Raw genomic sequence first — 21,403 nt, 5'->3', positions numbered from 1 at the left:
TCTCATGAACAAATAAGGCGAGTTGGGTCTCACACGATCGCTGTTTCCGGAATCCATGTTGATTCCTACATAGTAGATTCTGGGTTTCCAGAAATGACATGATACGCGAGCAAAAAACATGTTCTAAAATTCTACAAGAGATCGACGTAAGAGATATAGGTCTATAGTTTTGCGCATCTGCTCGACGACCCTTCTTGAAGACTGGGACTATCTGTGCTCTTTTCCAATCATTTGGAACCCTCCGTTCCTCTAGAGACTTGCGGTACACGACTGTTAGAAGGGGGGCAAGTTCTTTCGCGTACTCTGTGTAGAATCGAATTGGTATCCCGTCAGGTCCAGTGGACTTTCCTCTATTGAGTGATTCCAGTTGCTTTTCTATTCCTTGGACACTTATTTCGATGTCAGCCATTTTTTCGTTTGTGCGAGGATTTAGAGAAGGAACTGCAGTGCGGTCTTCCTCTGTGAAACAGCTTTGGAAAAAGGTGTTTAGTATTTCAGCTTTACGCGTGTCATCCTCTGTTTCAATGCCATCATCATCCCGTAGTGTCTGGATATGCTGTTTCGAGCCACTTACTGATTTAACGTAAGACCAGAACTTCCTAGGATTTTCTGTCAAGTCGGTACATAGAATTTTACTTTCGAATTCAATGAACGCTTCACGCATAGCCCTCCTTACGCTAACTTTGACATCGTTTAGCTTCTGTTTGTCTGAGAGGTTTTGGCTGCGTTTAAACTTGGAGTGGAGCTCTCTTTGCTTTCGCAGTAGTTTCCTAACTTTGTTGTTGTACCACGGTGGGTTTTTCCCGTCCCTCACAGTTTTACTCGGCACGTACCTGTCTAAAACGCATTTTACGATTGCCTTGAACTTTTTCCATAAACACTCAACATTGTCAGTGTCGGAACAGAAATTTTCGTTTTGATCTGTTAGGTAGTCTGAAATCTGCCTTCTATTACTCTTGCTAAACAGATAAACCTTCCTCCCTTTTTTTATATTCCTATTAACTTCCATATTCAGGGATGCTGCAACGGCCTTATGATCACTGATTCCCTGTTCTGTACATACAGATTCGAAAAGTTCAGGTCTGTTTGTTATCAGTAGGTCCAATATGTTATCTCCACGAGTCGGTTCTCTGATTAATTGCTCGAGGTAATTTTCGGATAGTGCACTCAGTATAATGTCACTCAATGCTCTGTCCCTACCACCCGTCCTAAACATCTGAGTGTCCCAGTCTATATCTGGTAAATTGAAATCTCCACCTAAGACTATAACATGCTGAGAAAATTTATGTGAAATGTATTCCAAATTTTCTCTCAGTTGTTCTGCCACTAATGCTGCGGAGTCGGGAGGTCGGTAAAAGGAGCCAATTATTAACCTAGTTCGGTTGTTTAGTGTAACCTCCACCCATAATAATTCACAGGAACTATCCACTTCTACTTCACTACAGGATAAACTACTACTAACAGCGATGAACACTCCACCACCGGTTGCATGCAATCTATCCTTTCTAAACACCGTCTGTACCTTTGTAAAAATTTCGGCAGAATTTATCTCTGGCTTAAGCCAGCTTTCTGTACCTATAACGATTTCAGCTTCGGTGCTTTCTATCAGCGCTTGAAGTTCCGGTACTTTACCAACGCAGCTTCGACAGTTGACAATTACAATACCGATTGCTGCTTGGTCCCCGCATGTCCTGACTTTGCCCCGCACCCGTTGAGGCTGTTGCCCTTTCTGTACTTGCCCAAGGCCATCTAACCTAAAAAACCACCCAGCCCACGCCACACAACCCCTGCTACCCGTGTAGCCGCTTGTTGCGTGTAGTGGACTCCTGACCTATCCAGCGGAACCCGAAACCCCACCACCCTATGGCGCAAGTCGAGGAATCTGCAGCCCACACGGTCGCAGAACCGTCTCAGCCTCTGATTCAGACCCTCCACTCGGCTCTGTACCAAAGGTCCGCAGTCAGTCCTGTCGACGATGCTGCAGATGGTGAGCTCTGCTTTCATCCCGCTAGCGAGACTGGCAGTCTTCACCAAATCAGATAGCCGCCGGAAGCCAGAGAGGATTTCCTCCGATCCATAGCGACACACATCATTGGTGCCGACATGAGCGACCACCTGCAGATGGGTGCACCCTGTACCCTTCATGGCATCCGGAAGGACCCTTTCCACATCTGGAATGACTCCCCCCGGTATGCACACGGAGTGCACATTGGTTTTCTTCCCCTCTCTTGCTGCCATTTCCCTAAGGGGCCCCATTACTTTCCCAGTATTAAACATGCAGATGTCTTCTAACAACAGCAGCCTCTCAACTGCCCGACCCAAGGGGCAGGCAGTAGATGAGCCCACAACACATCATATGCACTGATGTCACCAAGTAACAGGAACGGGTGAGAGAGTTAGTACATGAGATCAAGTTCTGTGCCACCAAGGGGTCCCTGTGGCAGGATGTACACAGAGCACTCTATACGGCGAGATTGCGCATACATTGCCACTGTAGCCTCTTGTAACTCGTTGGTGAAGGTGATGGGTGAGTAGCGATGTGTCTCATTGATGAACCTCTGTGTGGTCAGGATTAGATCATTCTTCCCATGGAGGTGAAATCTTGGCAAAACAGAATTATCCTTGGCCTTGAAGTGTGTCTCCTGAAGGCAGATGCAAGTGGGCCATTCTTGTACAAGCAGTTTTAATTTCTCCAAATGCGTCCAACAGCTATGCAAATTCCACTGAAGAATGGGGTTTTACCCTCAGTAAGTCCTGTCACCTAGGAGGCAAGTTAAAAAGTTGACAGGAGGAGTAGACAGGCTCAGTGGATTGCTCAAACATACTCATATGTCTAGGTCCATCAGACAGTATTTCCCACCTGAAGTTACTACAGCACTATGGTTAGAAAGTTCAACACCTGCTTTATAGTCCCTTGGATGGTAAAGAATCAGACATAGATGTCTTGTGACCAGATTTCTTTTTTGGTGTGGAAGTCACCTGCTTTTCTTTACAATTTGCCTTGGCAGGCACAGCTACAAGTGCCACTAGATGTACTGGCATTTAACTACGAGTTTGTGCCAAGGCATCAAACTTTGCTACTGAATGTTGCAGATGGTACTCATGCTAGCGTCAGTACCAGCTGTTTGAGTTCAGACATCAGACTTGGCAAGTGGTTCCTTGACAATGGTAGAGAATGAAGTTGCAAATGTTTGAGGTTGCACAGCCTCAAAAATCTTTCTTGCTCTGTGTGTGGTAACTACCTGGTGACCTGAAGCTCCTGAATCTTCTGTTCCTGCACATAAAGAGCATGTTCCTTTCATGAGAGTGCATAGGGGCCAGAGCAGTTAACACAACAAGGTAGTTAGGTGTGCAGCTAACCTGGATCAGGAGCATCTAAACTCTATCTCCCCCATGTCAGCTTGTCTTTGAATGCTGGAACTGTGTGCCCAAATTCCTGGCATTGAAAGCAACGCATTGTACTGGACTAAGACATAAGAAAGCAGCCTTTATATATTTAAGTAACTCAGGTGAATTACAGGTGAGTATCAAGCAGGGTACCATTCTGTAACCTTTCAGCAGATTTAGGAGCTACAGCAATTCTCTCCACTCCCCTCTGTTTACAGAATGTGGATTTTCTCTCAGATATGCCCACTTACTGCTTCATGACAACGAATACATTATGCACTGGCATTGTTCTGTTACTGGTATTCAACACTGAAAGAGATGTACGAGATGGGCTACCCACCTGATGTCTCTTTTGTAGTGGGTAGATAAACCTTCCAGCGGCCCACCCCTTCCACTGGGAATTTGAATATTGTTAATGTGAGCTATTTTGGTCCCACCAGTCACTAGGGAATCATCCGTCTGCCCAGACAGAGCTCTGCATGCCTATGTAAACCTTTTACAACTGAGGTGCAGCAGGTTTCTCAGAGGTTGCCTGTTAACAACTGTTTTGCCTCAACAGTCATTTATCTTATTGGAACACAACACACCTTAAGAGTGAGGGTTTTATTTAATAAAGGTTTGCACCATCCTCTTGACCCAAATGATCAATCCAAGACCCCCGTTCCCAGTGACATATAACTTTCCACCGCCACCCCAAACTATAGTCACTGAAGCATGCCCACACCTTATGTTTACAGAGATCTGACAATGCTGACTGGCAGCATTTACCAGTTCTCAGCTCAGGAAACTCAGGGTTGCCAAGCCCACACCCAGCAAATGAATGCTGAGCTCTCTGAGGTGCTTGCCATTTAGAATGATGCACGGGGCACTTGTGGCTTATCGAATGCCATAGACGTGGCAAGCAGTAGTGACCCCTCCCCCCCCCCCCCTCCCCATGCTAGTTTGTCTGCTGCAGCTGCACCCTGAGGCAGCAGCCAGCAGATGGCTAACCACAGCTGACAAAGTCTTCAGCTCTCGTGAAATGCAGCCAAGTCCTCCTGTGTCCACACACATAGTGCAAACAACCTACCCATCCTGTTATTAAAATTCAAATGAAAACAGTAGATACCAATAAAGATAAAATCAAGCCCTATCATCTTCCAGACAAGGATTTATTCTATCAAAATTGTTAAAAACATGAATGCAAGCTACTTGAAAACATACAGCCTAGATCACTACACACTGGCAGACAAAATTTAAGTGAAATACTCTCCTTGTGGTCAACAAATGGAGGCTTGTGCCCGACTGATTTTAGCAGGAAATCTAATTACAGTAACCTAGAAAATTTGTTGATATCTAAAACAGTTTTTTCCTAATGTATTTTTAATATGAAATTCTTTTAATATGAAAAAGAAATTGGATTTTCCCCAGTTTCATCTGGAATGCATTTCATTGTATTTGTTGCAGTCTAATACTGTGTGTTCTGGGCACCCAGTTCAGCAGTCACAAATCATCTTTTACGATACTGAAGATACACTGTCCAACTACTATGATTTCTGTGATTCACCTGAATTGTTTTTCTGATAGAGGTAAGTTACCTGCTGGCGGCTGAGTGAAGTTCCAGCCTCCCGCAGACCAGGCAATGCAAGATAGGCACCCATGGCAGTGGCCACTGAGGGTGCCGAGAAGGCAGTGCCACGCAGGTCTACAACACCCAAGAATGGTTCCCCGTCTGGCTCCAGACCTGCCACCACTGCGTCCATGCGCAGAGGCCTCAACCGGGTGCGCCGGTCATACAGCAGCCGCCTCAGCCAGCAGAACAGAGACCTACAGTGCATGGTTTCTTCATTTGTATTTCAAGAAGTTCCATAACCATTTAAAACATCAGTAATTCCAGAACTCAGGGATTAAATGTAGGCTAATTGATCTATGCACATAAAAAAAAATTTAAAAAAAAAAAAACAGAAATTTTCAAGGGAAAGAAAACAATGGGGCGTAGTGAATATATTAAGGTTCTTTTTTATTTATTATTTTTGAAAACTGTTCAGAATCATGTACATATTTCTGTACAGTACACATTTTTAAGAAAACCAGATCAAACAGACTTTTTACAGTTTTTAAGAGTTAGAAAAGAGCTGTCTAATACTGAGTTGTTCAGTGTGATTTAAGTCCAGTCTTTAAATAAGAACAAAGAGAGTTCTTATTATTCCTTATTTTTTTCATTCAAAAATTTAAACATTCTCTGTCTAAATGCACATACATACTCCACAAGCTACTGTATTGTATATGGCGGGGGTACCTCGTACCACTAATAGTCGTTTCCTTTCCTGTTCTGCTCACAAATAGAGCATGGGAAAAATTACTGTCTATATGCCTCTGTAAAAGTCCTAATCTCTCTTATCTTGGTTCAAATGGCTCTGAGCACTATGGGACTCAACTGCTGAGGTCATTAGTCCCCTAGAACTTAGAACTAGTTAAACCTAACTAACCTAAGGACATCACAAACATCCATGCCCGAGGCAGGATTCGAACCTGCGACCGTAGCAGTCTTGCGGTTCCAGACTGCAGCGCCTTTAACCGCACGGCCACTTCGGCCGGCTCTCTTATCTTCATAGTCCTTATGCGAAATGCATGTTGGTGGCAGTACTACTGTTCTACTATCAACTTCCACTGCCAGTTTGCTAAGTTTTCTCAATAGTGTTTCACAAAAACTACATCCTCTTCCTTCTAGGAATTCCCATTTGAGTTTATGAAGCATCTACATTATACTCATGTGTATCAGCCCAACTGGTAACAAATCTAGCACCCTGCCTCTGAACTGCTAGAATATCTTCATTCAATCTGACCTGATGGGGATCCCAAACATTCAAGCACACTCAAGAATGGATTGCACTAGTGCTCTATATGCAGTCTCCTTTACAGATAACCATACTTTCCTGAAATTCTTGCAGTAAACCGAAGTTAACCATTCACCTTCCCTACTACTGTCCTTAAATGTTTCTTCCATTTCATATTCGTTTGTAGTTTTACTCCTAGATATTTAATTGATGTGACTGTGTCAAGCAGCATACTGCTAATGCTGTACTCAAACATTAAAACATTGTTTTTCTTACCCATCTGTATTAACTTACATTTTTGTATACTTAGAGTACGCTCCCACTCATCTCACCAACTAGAAACTCTGCCTAAGCCATCTTGTATCCTGTTGCAGTCACTCAATGACAACACCTTCCTGTAGATAACAGCATTATCAGCAAACAGCTGCAGATTGCTCTCACCTTGACTGTCAGAGGTGTATGTATGTAGAGAATAAGATCAGTGCCTGGGGCACTCCTGATGATACCCTAGTCTCTGATGAACACTTGCCGTTGAGGACAACATGCTGTGTTCTATTACTTAAGAAGTCTTCGAGCCGCTCACGTATGTGGTTAACTTATTCCGTATACTTGTGCTTTCATTAACACTCTGCAGTGGGCACTGTGTCAAGCAATTTTCAGAACTATAGGAATATAGAACCTGCCTGTTGACCTTCATCCACAGTTTGCAAGATATCCTTGGAGAAAAGGTAAAACTGAAGTTTGCGCAGCAACGCTTTCTAAACCCATGCCGATTTCTCATCAGAAACTTTTCAGTCTCACAGCCATTTATTGGATTCAGCCTGAGAATATGTTGAAGAATTCTGCAGTAAACTGTTGTTGCATACAAGAATCACCTGGGCTGTTTTTTAGTCCTTTGAGACCTTGTACTTGGTGAGTGATTCACAATAAATGCAAGCTAAGTAAGGGGCCATTGTCACAGAGCAGCAATTCTCGATCTGTGTGGCACCCCCCCCCCCCCCCCTTTTGAGAGAAGCTGCATAAACATTCAGTCAGAGCTTATAAGGTTTCAAAGTGGTGCAGAGATTGGGAACTTGCTTTAAATGTTCAGAAATATAAAACTGTGCACTTCACAAAACAAAAAAAATTTTGTATCCTACAACTATAAAAGAAATGAGTCACTGTTGGAAGTGGCCAACTCATACAAATACCAAGGTGTAACACTTGTAGGGAGATGAAATGGAATGATCACATTGGCTCAGTCACGGGCAAAGCAGGTGGTAGACTTCATTTTGTTGATAGGATACTGGGGAAGCGCAATCAGTCTACAAAGGATATAGCCTACAAATCACTTGTGCAACCTGTTCTAGAATACTGCTCAAGCGTGTGAGACTCATACCAAATAGAACTAATAGGGGATATTGAATGCATACAGAGAATGGCAGCATGAATGGTCACAGGATTGTTTAATCCATGGGAGAGTGTCACAGAGATACTGAAGGAATTGAACTGGAAGACTTCTGAAGATAGACATAAACTATCCTGAGAAAGTCTATTAATAAAGTTTCAAAGACCAGCTTGAAATGGTTACTCTACAAACATACTACAACCCTTTATGTATCACTCACACAGGGATCCTGAAGATAAGATTAGAATAATTAGTGCTCACACAGGAGCATTCAAACGATCATTCTTCCCATGCTCCATATGTGACTGGAACAGGTAGAAACCCTAATAACTGTTACAATGGGATGTACCCTCTGCCATGCACCTCACAGTGATTTGCAGAGATGAAGACAGAGAATGGGTGGTACAAGCTTGTTGAAAATAAAAAAATATTCATTCACAAATTGATCAATTTACTCAAAGAAACGGAAAGCAAAATACATTCTGACATCATAAAAAATTAACATTCAACAATATTATGAGACAGTAAGTTGCTACTCACCATATAGCGGAGATGCTGAATCGCAGATAGTCACAATTAAAGCTTTTATCCATTGGCCTTCGTCAACAATACACACACACACACACACACACACACACACACACACACACACACACACACTGGTGCTGCTGGTCGCAGTGTGGTTTCAGTTGCCTGAGGCTATAGTTGTGTGTGTGAGTTGCGCTTGAATGAGTGTGTGTGTGTGAGTTGCGCTTTCATGAGAGTGTGTGTGTGTGTGTGTGTGTGTGTGTGTGTGTGTGTGTGTGTGTGTGTGTGTGTGTGTGCGCGCGCATGTGCCTGTTGTTGACGAAAGCCAATGGCCGATAGCTTAAATTGTGAAAGTATTTTTGCTGTGCCTATCTGCGACTCAGCATCTCCACTATATGGCGAATAGCAACTTTCCTTCTCATAATGTTGTTACATTCCATTCTGGATTTTCCATTGTTAAAATTAAAATTCACTTTCTCAGTGATACAACATACTGATAAATAGGATTTATCAGTACTGGACACTGCATTTAATAATTAACTTTTCAATACTAAACTAACTGCTATTTTTGTAACTATTTGTTACTGCATTGGGCCTGGCTTGCAGAGCAAAGTTTTCAAAGATTAGATATTAGAAATAGATTTTCCTGTGTTTAGCTGAAATCTATACTTTGTTTTCAAAGCAGCCAATACAGAAACCTGGTATTCCATATATAGGATGTTGTAATGGTAACAGTTGATTAACTGCTCTAGTTTTCAGTGCAAGAAACTCATCATCAATCCACTCCAGCCCAGAATTTAAAATGCGATTTATTACTAAACTGTCTTTTGATTCCACCACTTGTTCTGGAGTCTATGAAGACTTATTCTTTGCTAACTGATACACCCGAGTATTTTCACTAACTACCTGTAAGATAAAGAGCAATATAGGGCCATTGATTCTGGTTTTGTCTTCATATAAGGAAAGAAGGTTTGGGGAGGGGGGTGGGGAGATGAAAATTACTATAGCAAATTGGATTGTGAACAATGAAAGACTGAGAAATATTGCCATAGAGTACTCTCTGTAAAACTGAATTTGAATTCCATCTGGACCTGGTGACTCACTTGTTTTCACCTCTTTCAGTTGCTTCTCAATGCTAGGGATGTCTGTTACTATGTCATGTATGCAGGGATCTGTGTGATGATCAAACAACAAAATTTTCGTATGACCATCCTGCATAAATGAATTTAAAACTTCACATTCCTTTTACTGTCTTTTATTGCCCCATCAGAGTGGTCCCTGAGTGACTGGACAGAAACCTCCAAACCACTTAGCAATTCTACTTAGGACCAGAACTTCCTTGGGTTATCAGCAAGATCTTGCTGATGGTGGTATGCTTCGCAGGTCCCCCCCCCCCCCCCCCCCCCTCCCACTCATGGGTACAATAGAAGGCAAGCAAGAAAATTCTACTGGTAATGGACAGAGATTTCTCGTTTCAGAATATACTGCTTCTTCCACTGAAGGAAGCCACATGACTTTTATTGTAATAAAAGACTCCTTGATCTTCTATTGTGATCCACAATCACAAAGCCTACCTAATAACAAGCATTGAGATATCTATGTATTTTCTTAAGGTACTGTAAAAACTGAAGGTGGCTTCTCACACCATATCTTTCTTGAGAAATGTTGGACTTCCGAATGACTCTTAGCTAATACTCCAGCTTCCTTTCTCCTGGTCAACTGAAAGCTTGGGCATCCATTCCATGGGAAACATTAATCAAAATGGAACAATAAAATGAAACAGCAGTTAACTACTTTACAGTGAGTCACTGGTCTTGTACATAACCTTGAGGGAACCTAGGGCATTTCTATTCTTTGGTGTGTGATACCTCTGACATTAATGGCAGCACCATCTGTTGGTGCTACAAAGGACTACAACAGGTTTTGGTTTTCATTTGAATCATGTACACTGGTTCGGTGGGCAAGTGGCATGGTAAGGAAAATATATGTGTGAAGCAGAGAGAAATGGGAAACATTCTACTGTTGATATGGAAAATACACAAACATATGCATCTTGCTACAGTTTTACGCATCTATGGGAATTTGTTGAAGGACAATGAAAGCACAAGTAGGTGACAAGTTGTTAGCTCAACACAGAACTTGAATGTCGGAGGCCAGCCCACTCTGTAAAGCAGGACTGGTGCCAATCTATGGTAGGTCTGACGAGAGCATACAATGCTGATGAAGGCACCTGTGTTTCGGAACACACATTCTTGAATATGGGACTTCACAGCACGATTCCTAGAGTTTCCACCAATGATACTGTCAATTACAATAGCAGTGTGCATCAAGACTGGTCCGTGGATCGATGGGAACCTGTTGCCTCGTCGGCACATCAGGTCAGTGGTAGTATCCAGAGACGTCTTCCTCCAGTCAAAACACATGTTTGACCTCTAACTTAGGCTGGTGGATGCAGTATTATGCTCTGGGGCATGTTCAACTGTGCTTCCTTGGGACTAGAGGTAATAATCAATGAAATCATATGATCTGTAGACTATGTGAACACTATCGTGGTACACTTGCATCTCTTCATGATTAGTGTCTCTCCCAACAGCTAAGCCATCTTTCAGTGGAATAACTGTTCATGTCACAAAGCCAGAACCTTGTCGCAGTGGTTTGAGGGGCTTGATAGTGAACTAACATTGATGTTGTAGGGAGCACATTGTGCTCATGTGGGAGCGATCTAGATGCTTGTAAAACAATAAACTGGTAGCCAAGATCACAGGAATTCTTTTTATTCCGTGTTTACTGGTTTCGGTGATACTAAAGTCGCCATCATCGGATCTTAGGACATATACAGGTTACAACATCAAGGCAAACAATGGTGATATTAATAGTTACCTGCAACACGCAGGCCTTACAAAATTGTCGGTAGCACATAGGCATCCAAGAGAGGTGACATTATAAATATTAAGTGTCTCTATCACATACAAGTGCAAGCTAGGTTGAAACTTCCTGACAGATTAAAACTGTGTGCTGGACCGAGACTCGAACTTGGGACCTTTCACGGGCAAGTGCTCTACCAGCTGAGCTACCCAAGCACGACTCACGCCCCATCCTCACAGCTTTACTTCTGCCAGCACCTTCCAAACTTTACAGAAGCTCTCCTGCGAACCTTGCAGAACTAGCACTCCTGAAAGAACGGATACTGCGGAGACATGGCTTAGCCACAGCCTGGGGGATGTTCCCAGAATGATATTTTCACTCTGCAGCAGAGTGTGCGGTGATATGAAACTTCCTGGCAGATTAAAACTGTGTGCGGGACCGAGACTCGAACTCGGGGGACCTTTGCCTTTCGCGGGAAAGTGCTCTACCAGCTTGAAACATTCCCCAGGCTGTGGCTAAGCCATGTCTCCGCAATATCCTTTCTTTCAGGAGTGCTAGTTCTGCAAGGTTTGCTGGAGACCTTCTGTAAAGTTTGGAAGGGTAGAAAATGAGGTACTGGCAGAAGTAAAGCTGTGAGGACAGGGCATGAGTCGTGCTTGGGTAGCTCAGTTGGTAGAGCACTTGCCCACGAAAGAAAAAGGTCCCGAGTTCGAGTCTCGGTCGAGCCCACAGTTTTAATCTGACAGGAAGATTCACATCAGCGCACACTCCGCTGCAGAATGAAAATCTCATTCTGGCAAACTAGGTACTACTGTTAATATCACCACTGTTTGCCTTGATGTTGTAACCTGTATGTGTCCTATGAGCCGATGTTGGGAACTTTAGTTTCGTCGAAACTGGTAATCACGGAATAAAAAGAATTCCTGCAATCTTGGCTACCAGTTTATTGTTTTACTAACATTGATGTTTCAGACACTAAATTCACCTGGTCTGAACTCGATGGAGTGCATCCGGGAAGCTATTGGACACCATCTCCATGCCCACAAACCAATGGATCATAATTTACAGGAATTGCATCATCTGTGCATTGATACCTGGTGCCAGGAATCTAGCAAGGACTTCCAGGATCTGTGCCACATATAATTGCTGCTTTATTGCATTTCAAAGGTAGACTGACATGCTGTTAAGCAGGCATTCATTATAATTTGGCTCACCAAAGTTGCTCTGCGTTGGCATCAGTGTGGAATAAAAAATGCTAGCTGTCCAATTTCAGCAGATCAACTAGCTTTTCCATTGTATAAATTATCTTAACACACCAGCCAATAATACGACATACGAACCTACATTTGTCTTGCGCGTGAACCTACATTTGTCCTGTGCAAGATAACCTCCACCGTTGCCCATGTTGGATATGACTACAATAACAATTTGTTAAAAAATATGCATGTAGTAATAAAATCAGTTCATGTAGTGCTGTCCCAGTTATACCAAGTGTATATCACTTATGGGTCATTTAAGTCAAGTCATCCAGGCCATGACACACATTATCTAGTTGTGAACTGAGATTTCATGTACTGCATTTGTATCTAATATCATGAACTTTTGCCAATTTTTATTGCTTTATATACATTCTGTTGGTAGCAATTGCTGGAAGTTTGATGCAATTCATTACTTCAAAGCAAACTGTAAAAAATTGGAAATTGGCTGCAGTTTTTAAACAAAAAATGGTATGGTGACAGTTTTTTCCCTGAATTTCCTTTCAGACATGTCATTTCTGAAAACATGTTAGAATCGTCCAATTAAATTTTTGTAAATTGATTTTATTTAATTTTATTGTTAAATTATAAAAAATATTTTGGACAATTGCTTCCCTCTGGAAAACACTGAAAAAATTAGAAAGTGATCAACAAATAATAAAGTTTCATCACACAAAAAATCAGTTTTGAGAAATGAATGGCACTGGGGGAAAGATTTGGAGTGAGATACAGTTGCTAACCGAGAGACATTAATGATGTAATTACACCTAACAATACCCAAACTGAATAAAAATTGCAATATATGAAACATAATTAGACATTATAAAATATATGACAACTTGTACATTACATGACATATGAACACTTTCTTACCTCTGGCATAACCATATAACTCAATGTTAAATTACATAGCATTTTGTTTATAATATTTAAGCATTTTGTCAAAAGCCAATATAGTCAACACTGCACAAAATGCTGGTGCTGCAATCTGCTTTCAAGTTGATTCAGAACTACACATGTGACAAGAACTTTGATGCTTACATTTTTTTTTTTTTTTTTTTTTTTTTTTTTTTGTGTGAGAACCACTTTTCTTCCACCAACTTTGAGAGAATGAGTACAGCCTGTTGCTGAGGTGATATCAACTTCACATAGAATATGAGTGAAAGAAACATCACAAACATCATTATCAGGCCAATAGAAGGATGGAGATGGTCCATGACAATGAATGAACCTTACTGTAACATCTCCTTCTTCACAATTCATGTTCTCAACAATTCCCAAACACCAAGAAGAGTCATATGCACATGCAACATAGCAGTTGGGCTCAGTGCATTCTGGCACTAGAGGCGAAAGTGCATCTGAGAAATCATGCACAATATTAAAATCTGTATCACAGCTCAGCCTTTTTGCTCCAATCTTGTTTGGTGATATTGGTACAATGTGATGCATAGATCGTGTTCCAGGAATCAGGAATTGTTTTTTCACTTGTGAAGCACTGAGAAACATAATATCTGACTTTTACATTTCATCTTTTGAAACAAAGAGAACTGAAATGCCTTGCAGGTTCTCACGACAGAATTCAAATACCTGTGAAGCTGTAAGTATTTGATTTTTATAAACTCTTTGCAAACTTGTTTTTGTGACAAGTCTTTTTAACAGTGCCACCAATGCCCTCACATGGAGATTTGCCAAGGCTGGTAGCAAAAAAAGACCAGCTGCAGTTTACATTGAAGTCGTGTACAAGGTAGCAGATATTTCTGAAATTCTTACAATTTTTACACTGTGCAGCATAACCATCAGTGAAATATTCAACATGCGCAAGATGAATTTCTGGAAATTCACATGTAAAAAAATTCAATACAGTCTTCTGAGTCTGGTACACCAAGGCAACATAATGTTCTAGATCATCAGAAATAATACTAATACTATTGCATGCAACTGTTTGTTGTTTGTCCTTTTTGTAATATATATGGACAGTGTGAAGAGTGCAGCTGCCATTGTTCCAGTTGTACCCTGTACTTCATCTTGAACAACAAAATAGAGATTTTCACTGAAACCCATTAAAATTAACACTGATCATTCACCAAGTGTTTCCTTCTTCATTTTCAGATAATCAGATTGTGAATGAGAAATAAGAGTGTGGTGTAAGTTTTTCCAGTTTTCTTAATTAGTGTGTCACAGAATTCTGATAGAGAAGTGATTTGAACACTTAAAGTCATTCTATCAGTTAATACCCACTGACTGGACTAAACCATCTCATCAGGATCATAGTCTTCTATTTCATTTTCTAAGTGGGTTTGAAGCAAAGAACTAGTGGGGCATTTTTCACACAGACAAAGCATACAGGCTCAGTTATTTATATCACATATTATTTTAATTAGATCTTGGCATTTTCTTTAATAGAAATGGAATTTAGAAGCAATTTAATGTTTTGGTGGTAAATGCACACACATACAGCATGTGTTTCTGATGATCCTGCAAGTATACACTGTTTTGGTCAAAGAAAAGCAAATTTTGAGAATCTTTTTGCCTTCAGGATACTTTTTTTTTTTTACAGAGAGAATACAGTTCAGTTAAATTACTTAAAATAAGATGCTTTTGTTCATAAGTATTTTTGCTGGTGCTCACTTCGTCTTTCTTCCCAGGCATTATTCCTGTGTTTTCGTCATCCAAATAAAAACTTTACTTTTTGCACTGTGTCATATGGCAATGCCATCGATAAAATACCCTTCTTCATTAAAAGAGCTTTTGCTTGTCATACCAAATTATCAGACCAAGTTGGCAGCAGAAGCATAAGTAACGAAATTTTTTCATGATTATTTGTATATTCAATTTTCTGTCTGATTTTGTCCATGAGTTCATCATGATGTTTTGCTTTTTCTTCCAGTTCTGTTAAATCACTGTCAGGGATAGTGCTTGCATCAGCAGCCAGTTCAGCTTGATATGTATGCGAAATTTTAGTTTTCAGAGCCCCAGCTGCTGATTCTAATTTTCATTTGGATGGTGCATACTGACTATGATGAGCAACTGAATGCACCTTTGCAGGAGATACTCCTAAGCTAGTCAAGCTCGTACTGAGCACAGATTTTTCAGGAGTCTGCACCTTCACATTACTGTCATTTATATAGTCTGCTGATGAGTCATCACTTGCTTGCTTTTCATTAATACGTTTGATACAGGTTGGGCACATTTTCTCCTCAGGAATAATGCTAAAGCCTCTAATTTCATGCAATCCAGATGAAACACATTGTTTATGGGGTGCTTGAAGGGATCACAGCAAATTTTCTTATGTAGAGAGAATCTGCACAGGTAACTGTCTTTATGTTTAGCACACACACATCAAACACTTAAATCACAGTATGAATGACTGTTGCTTCGCCATAATAAAACTTCTTGTTCATCACTGGTCAGTTCATTCACACAAGTCAGGGCATTATCACATATATCTTGCAGATACTGTCCAAGAAAACACTGCCTATTTATACTTTCTATAGTGCTTCAGTCACAAAACCAATATTTGCCGTAAATAATTCAAAAGATGATTGGTGTAACTTCAAAAGTAATTAAATAATGAAAAATCATTCTATCACATTGTTTCATACAAAAGTATTTCACATTATTATTGTAACATTAGGGGACTTACTTTGTTTTTGAATGAGCAGTTAAAAACTGCAACAACTGAATTTTTAACCAATCATTGACTCTGGGTACAACTCAGTACAAGAGCTCAGAACTGCACTACTCAAAACAAAGGAACTGGGTGATGCAATACACATAGTGGCAATAAAACAGTGTTCTCAGATATGATTTGTTCCTAGGGAAATCCAATGTAGCCAACTTCAGCAATTTAGTGGTGACATGGTAGTCATGAATTAGAAACTTCAATATTTATATCTAAAAACAAAGATGATGTGACTTACCAAATGAAAGTGCTGGCAGGTCGATAGACACACAAACAAACACAAACATACACACAAAATTCAAGCTTTCGCAACCGACGGTTGCTTCGTCAGGAAAGAGGGAAGGAGAGGGAAAGACAAAAGGATGTGGGTTTTAAGGGAGAGGGTAAGGTGTCATTCCAATCCCGGGAGCGGAAAGACTTACCTTAGGGGGAAAAAACGACAGGTATACACTCGCGCACACACACACACATATCCATCCGCACATACACAGACACATGAAATGTCTGCTTGTGTCTGTGTATGTGCGGATGGATATGTGTGTGTGTGCGCAAGTGTATACCTGTCCTTTTTTCCCCCTAAGGTAAGTCTTTCCGCTCCCGGGATTGGAATGACTCCTTACCTTCTCCCTTAAAACCCACATCCTTTCGTCTTTCCCTCTCCTTCCCTCTTTCCTGACAAAGCAACCGTCGGTTGCGAAAGCTTGAATTTTGTGTGTATGTTTGTGTTTGTTTGTGTGTCTATCAACCTGCCAGCACTTTCGTTTGGTAAGTCACATCATCTTTGTTTTTAGATATATTTTTCCCACGTGGAATGTTTCCCTCTATCAACTTCAATATTTCTTTTACAATAACATTGTTTTTTACACTTCCCATTATTTCCACAAACTGATTCTTTTTGGGTGACATAATGAAATATTTATAATAATAATGTAAATTTTTCAAAGGTATCTATGAGGGGGCAATACCTTAAAACAATTATAGTGTCCATGCATGGATTTTGTTTAAAAGAAATTATTTACAATTTTTCTGAGATGTAGGTGATGGATATTCACTACAAGAAGCATGGCTATAAAAATATAATCCTTCCTCTTTAACTAAAAAAAAAATCACGCTTCCACAGCAAAAACTGTAGGAACTATTGCATTTTTAAATTATAAAGGAGCTCATCTATGAAAGCCTGAATTCCTGAATCTATACAACTTCTTTTTATCCTAAGTGAAAAAGTAATTGACCTGCAACATTTACATTTTGTGAATATATCTAGGTAAACTTCCACTACCCAATATTTCAAGGATTTATGTGACGATGGTGTCATTTCCTAAAATTTCTGGATGGTTTGACATGGAATGACCCTCTCCAGATTAATACATAGCAACACATAAACAGAGAAAAATCTCATCACAAAGCAGGCCTGGTTATCAGCTAACTGACTGAAACTTGCTTGCAAATTTCAGTGGTGTGCCAAATCTGGAACCTTGCAGCTACTCAGATGTGACTCACGACTTTTCCTCACAGTTTCAATTCTGACAGAACTACTTTCTCACTTTTAAAACTTGACAGAAGCTCTCCTCTCACTCCTGGGAGAAATACTGCAGAGAAATAGCTTAGCCATACTCTATCACTCCAGAGGACATTTCCAGAACGAATCTAGGCAACATTCAGGATTTTGCATTCAAGTTCCCAGCCAAGACACAGTTTTTATCTGCCAGGAACTTTCAAAATAAAGTGAAAAATGTCTACAAAGCGAAATATTCATTCTGAAAACAACACATAAGTTGTGGCTAAACCATTTTCCACGATAGTCTTTTTTTCCAGGGTAGCTATTTCAGCAAGGTATCCATAAGTGTTTCTGAAGAGCATTTTCCATAAAAGCCAAATTTGCAAGTTCGAGCTGGTGATCTGGCAAATAGTTTTAATATACCAGACAGATTCAAAATTGCACACACACCACTGCAGAATGAATGACTCATTCTAGGCTATCAGGTTAATTAGACTGAGGTCAAACTCTAGTTCTGCTGGATACTGAACTCATTTCTACGCTAGTGAACAAAATATTTCTCTACCAACTTTGACCTACATGTACTGAGATATTTAATAACAACTACTGTTTTCCAACTAACACAAGACAGACAACAACATCGACTTAGTACTGATCGTCATTGATTGTTCAGAAACACTGATAAAATTCAAATTTTGCAGTCTCACAACTCATCCAAGCAAAACAAATACACTGGGCTCGGAATGCTTTTGATGAATATTAGTTAATTATTACGCAAGTGTAGTTTAATATGACGGCTTTATGACTTAATCTGCAATACTTATGCCTTCAGTAAAGTGTTAGCAGTTAAATTGCCCAATGACTAACAAATACTGGCTCCAAAAGTGTGTAATGTTTCAAACAGGAGAGGCATCTTCTGCCTTACTGAGTCTGACCTTCTACTTTGTCCTGGCAACACATTACCTCAACTGTAATTCTATTGCTTTTCTACATAAACATGGCCTGTAATGCCATTTTTTAATGCCTGAGGATAGGCTGTTCTTTGATAGAAACTGGTAATGTTTCAATGAAACAATGACATGATACTATTCTGCAAAATCATGATCTTTGAAAAAAAGCTATTAAAAACATGTACATCACTGCCTTCTCAAAATATTGTTATGGACTCCCTTCATGTTCCCACATCTGGCATCTGGTGTTCTTTAAAAAAATAAAAAAAAAATAAAAAATAAAAAAAAAACTGTCTTTCTCAAATGTACGTGGAAATGACTAAAAAAACTGTATTTGTTTCATTTACACAGCCACATAGCATTAGCCCGCAAATCTGTGCTCAAAATCTTAGTGCTCATTGAAATTATTTATTTATGCTTAGCAGAAGCCTAACTTTACAATACATGCAGTTATACACAATATATCATTTTTGAAAGCAAAATCAGAAATATCATGGCTAAATTTGGAAATCAGATTACATTGGTCCAATATTGAGCCACAACTGCAGCACTATTGTTTGCAAGCATATGGTCCTGCATTCAATAGATACATGAATAAAAAGGTATTGATACAGGTTTTCCACAGTTCATTCTTCTATGCACCCACACTTGCTATTCTCTGATGTGAAACCCCACAATTTAAGGGAGCACTTCTTGCTGCCGACACCCTACCTAAGTGATCTCCAAACACTCCACATCCCGTTGTAGTCGGCCAGAAGATGTCTTGCCAAGTCTGAAGGGAGATCCAAAAGGTTCTGCAGTTCAAAAGAGGCTTTACCTTACTTTAGCCTGCAATGAGGTAGTTCATGAATGAACAGTGGGTGAAATGAATGTTTTCAGCCTTCAGTTGTTCAAGATTGGTGGCAACTTCTCAACAAATATTTGGAGGTGCAAAACTGGCAAAGACAATAGATCATCTCAACAGGGGTAGGTTTTAAGCACCCTGTAATCATTCAGAGCAGAGTCGACAGTTTTGGCATGAGATGATTTCCACCAAACATGGACATACCCTCCTCCAGAATATCACAGGGACAAAGCAGTGATTCTAAGAACTTGTGTCTCTTAAATTTCTCAAGATGTTATTATGAGCACTAGTGGTATGTCTGACATTGGAGCAGAGTTGTTTGAAGGTGAGGGAGCAGTCAAGTGTTACTCCTAGTTAATTTGGAGGGAAGATATGTTCCAAGGGGGAGCTGTTCCAAGGCACTTATAATGGTGATTTCACAGTTCAATCCTACACCACATAAAGTATTAGAATGTCAAATTTGTGGAAGTCTGTTGCTGCTGTGGATCTTAAATAAACTGCATGGCATACGTACTACTCTCTCTCTCTCTCTCTCTCTCTCTCTCTCTGTTTTCTGAATAAAAGTTTCATGGAAGTTATGCTTAAGTGATGTGCTAAGCACCAATGAAAACAAATTATCACTATTACACTAAAATGTGTTGTACATTTTATTGTTACCATTAGTAAAATCTTAGGAATTTGTGCCTCATTAAAAGTTGAGGCAACAGTAAGTTATTTTTTATCTGTGTCTGGGTGGGGAGAGATACCTGGGTGCAGGAGGTGTGTCACCATCCACAGTGTCGAGATGAATCTTGTTTTCCAGGAGGTCCCGCACATACTGGAAGTCTGCATAATCTCCACCCGCAGCCAACAGAGCGCGTTCTGTCAGCTGGATGATGCGCGGCAATTTTCGGTATTTTGCCAGGCTGCCATATGAACCCAGTGTGTCTGTCGCTACACACACACCGTCCTCAAATGTAAGACCCACCACGCTTGAAGACGTCACGCCAGCGGACATCCTACAACCAAAAGATCTGTACAGCATTCTCTGAAATACCAAGAGTGATTACTGTGTAGTGGTTGCAAAGTGCAGAATTTTATTGTATTCATGAGCAATTGAATTAGGGATAGCAGCTGTATGGAGGGGGAGTGCTTCTGTCACTGCAGGGAGTGGAGCAGTTTAGCATTTCAAGTGGCTGGTGATGTGTCTTCCATGTCTTCCTTATAAATAGATCAATATGCATACAACTGGCCTCCATAGCTGATGTCACTAATGCATGCCTGTGCAGTGGTGGTCAACTAGGAGACAAGCTGGTTCAAATTCCAGAGGACGAAATGTTCATGGCGTGTTTGGCTGGCAAGGGGAAGAGAGATGATGGCATAAAGTTCTTTATTATCAGTCTTTGTGCCAAAGTCCTGGATTAAATTTCAAACCTCTCCATAGTGTTTCATGAAGTGAGTACACATGACATTGTTGATGGTGGTTCATTCATCGTCATGATACAACAAAAAATAACACTACACTACACACGCATCTATTACACTCACCTACATTCTACAAATACTCTAAGACTCGCCTGTCACATAATCTTAAGGAAAGGACTAGTTCACTTTGCTGAACCCACCAAATGGGATATCCCAGCCAACAATGCCATACGAGATTTAGATTTTTAATACACACATATACATGGACAACAAAAAATACATGCCTCTAGTTGGGTCATTTTAGTGACTTGTTTATATTTTCCAGTACTGAGAATGCAATACACTGTGGAGTCACTGAAATATATTGATCTCTTCCCTCACTTGAAAAGAATTAACTTTGAATTCATGAAAGGTTGAAAATTTAAGTAACTGTGAATCAAATGCTGGGTGCCAGATGTTTTTGAATGGCATCTAAGTAGACCCTTCCCTGAAATGAACATACGTGCATTCAAATGTACAGCCTGAAAAAAATGCAATGCCCTCAAGGACTGTGTTCAGTGACACCCCCATATAAAACTACTGTGGCACAGAATAGTAAGAGGTATGAAATTAGAAATTTTAATTAAAACTTATTAACAATAAAGAAAGAAATTCAGTCTTCAGCTGCACAAGAAAACCTTTATTTGATTCACTTTACCGGTTTCAACAGTTTAAAATGTCATCTTTAGCAGTGAAATAGGCTCATATCAAGCCAACCTCAAAATAAGAATTGGATGGTGGCATTCC

At 40.3% G+C, this 21,403-nt stretch overlaps 1 protein-coding gene across 1 annotated transcript in view; it reads right to left on the bottom strand.

Annotated features, from left to right (window-relative positions):
* Window positions 1-21,403, bottom strand: part of LOC126455551 (proteasome subunit beta type-4-like) — a 65,553-nt gene that overhangs the window by 30,528 nt on the left and 13,622 nt on the right. Inside the window, exons 2-3 of the mRNA XM_050091305.1 lie at window positions 19,960-20,211; window positions 4,965-5,193 (exon numbers count right to left, since the gene is read on the bottom strand). Of these exons, the coding sequence (XP_049947262.1) occupies window positions 4,965-5,193; window positions 19,960-20,210 (480 nt within the window). The 5' untranslated portion in view covers window position 20,211. The remainder of the gene's footprint in view (window positions 1-4,964; window positions 5,194-19,959; window positions 20,212-21,403) is intronic.

The sequence above is a fragment of the Schistocerca serialis genome, chromosome 2 (genome assembly GCF_023864345.2).
Source record: "Schistocerca serialis cubense isolate TAMUIC-IGC-003099 chromosome 2, iqSchSeri2.2, whole genome shotgun sequence".
In the NCBI taxonomy this organism is placed as follows: Eukaryota; Metazoa; Arthropoda; class Insecta; order Orthoptera; family Acrididae; genus Schistocerca; species Schistocerca serialis.
This window is presented reverse-complemented; position numbering and strand designations above follow the sequence as displayed.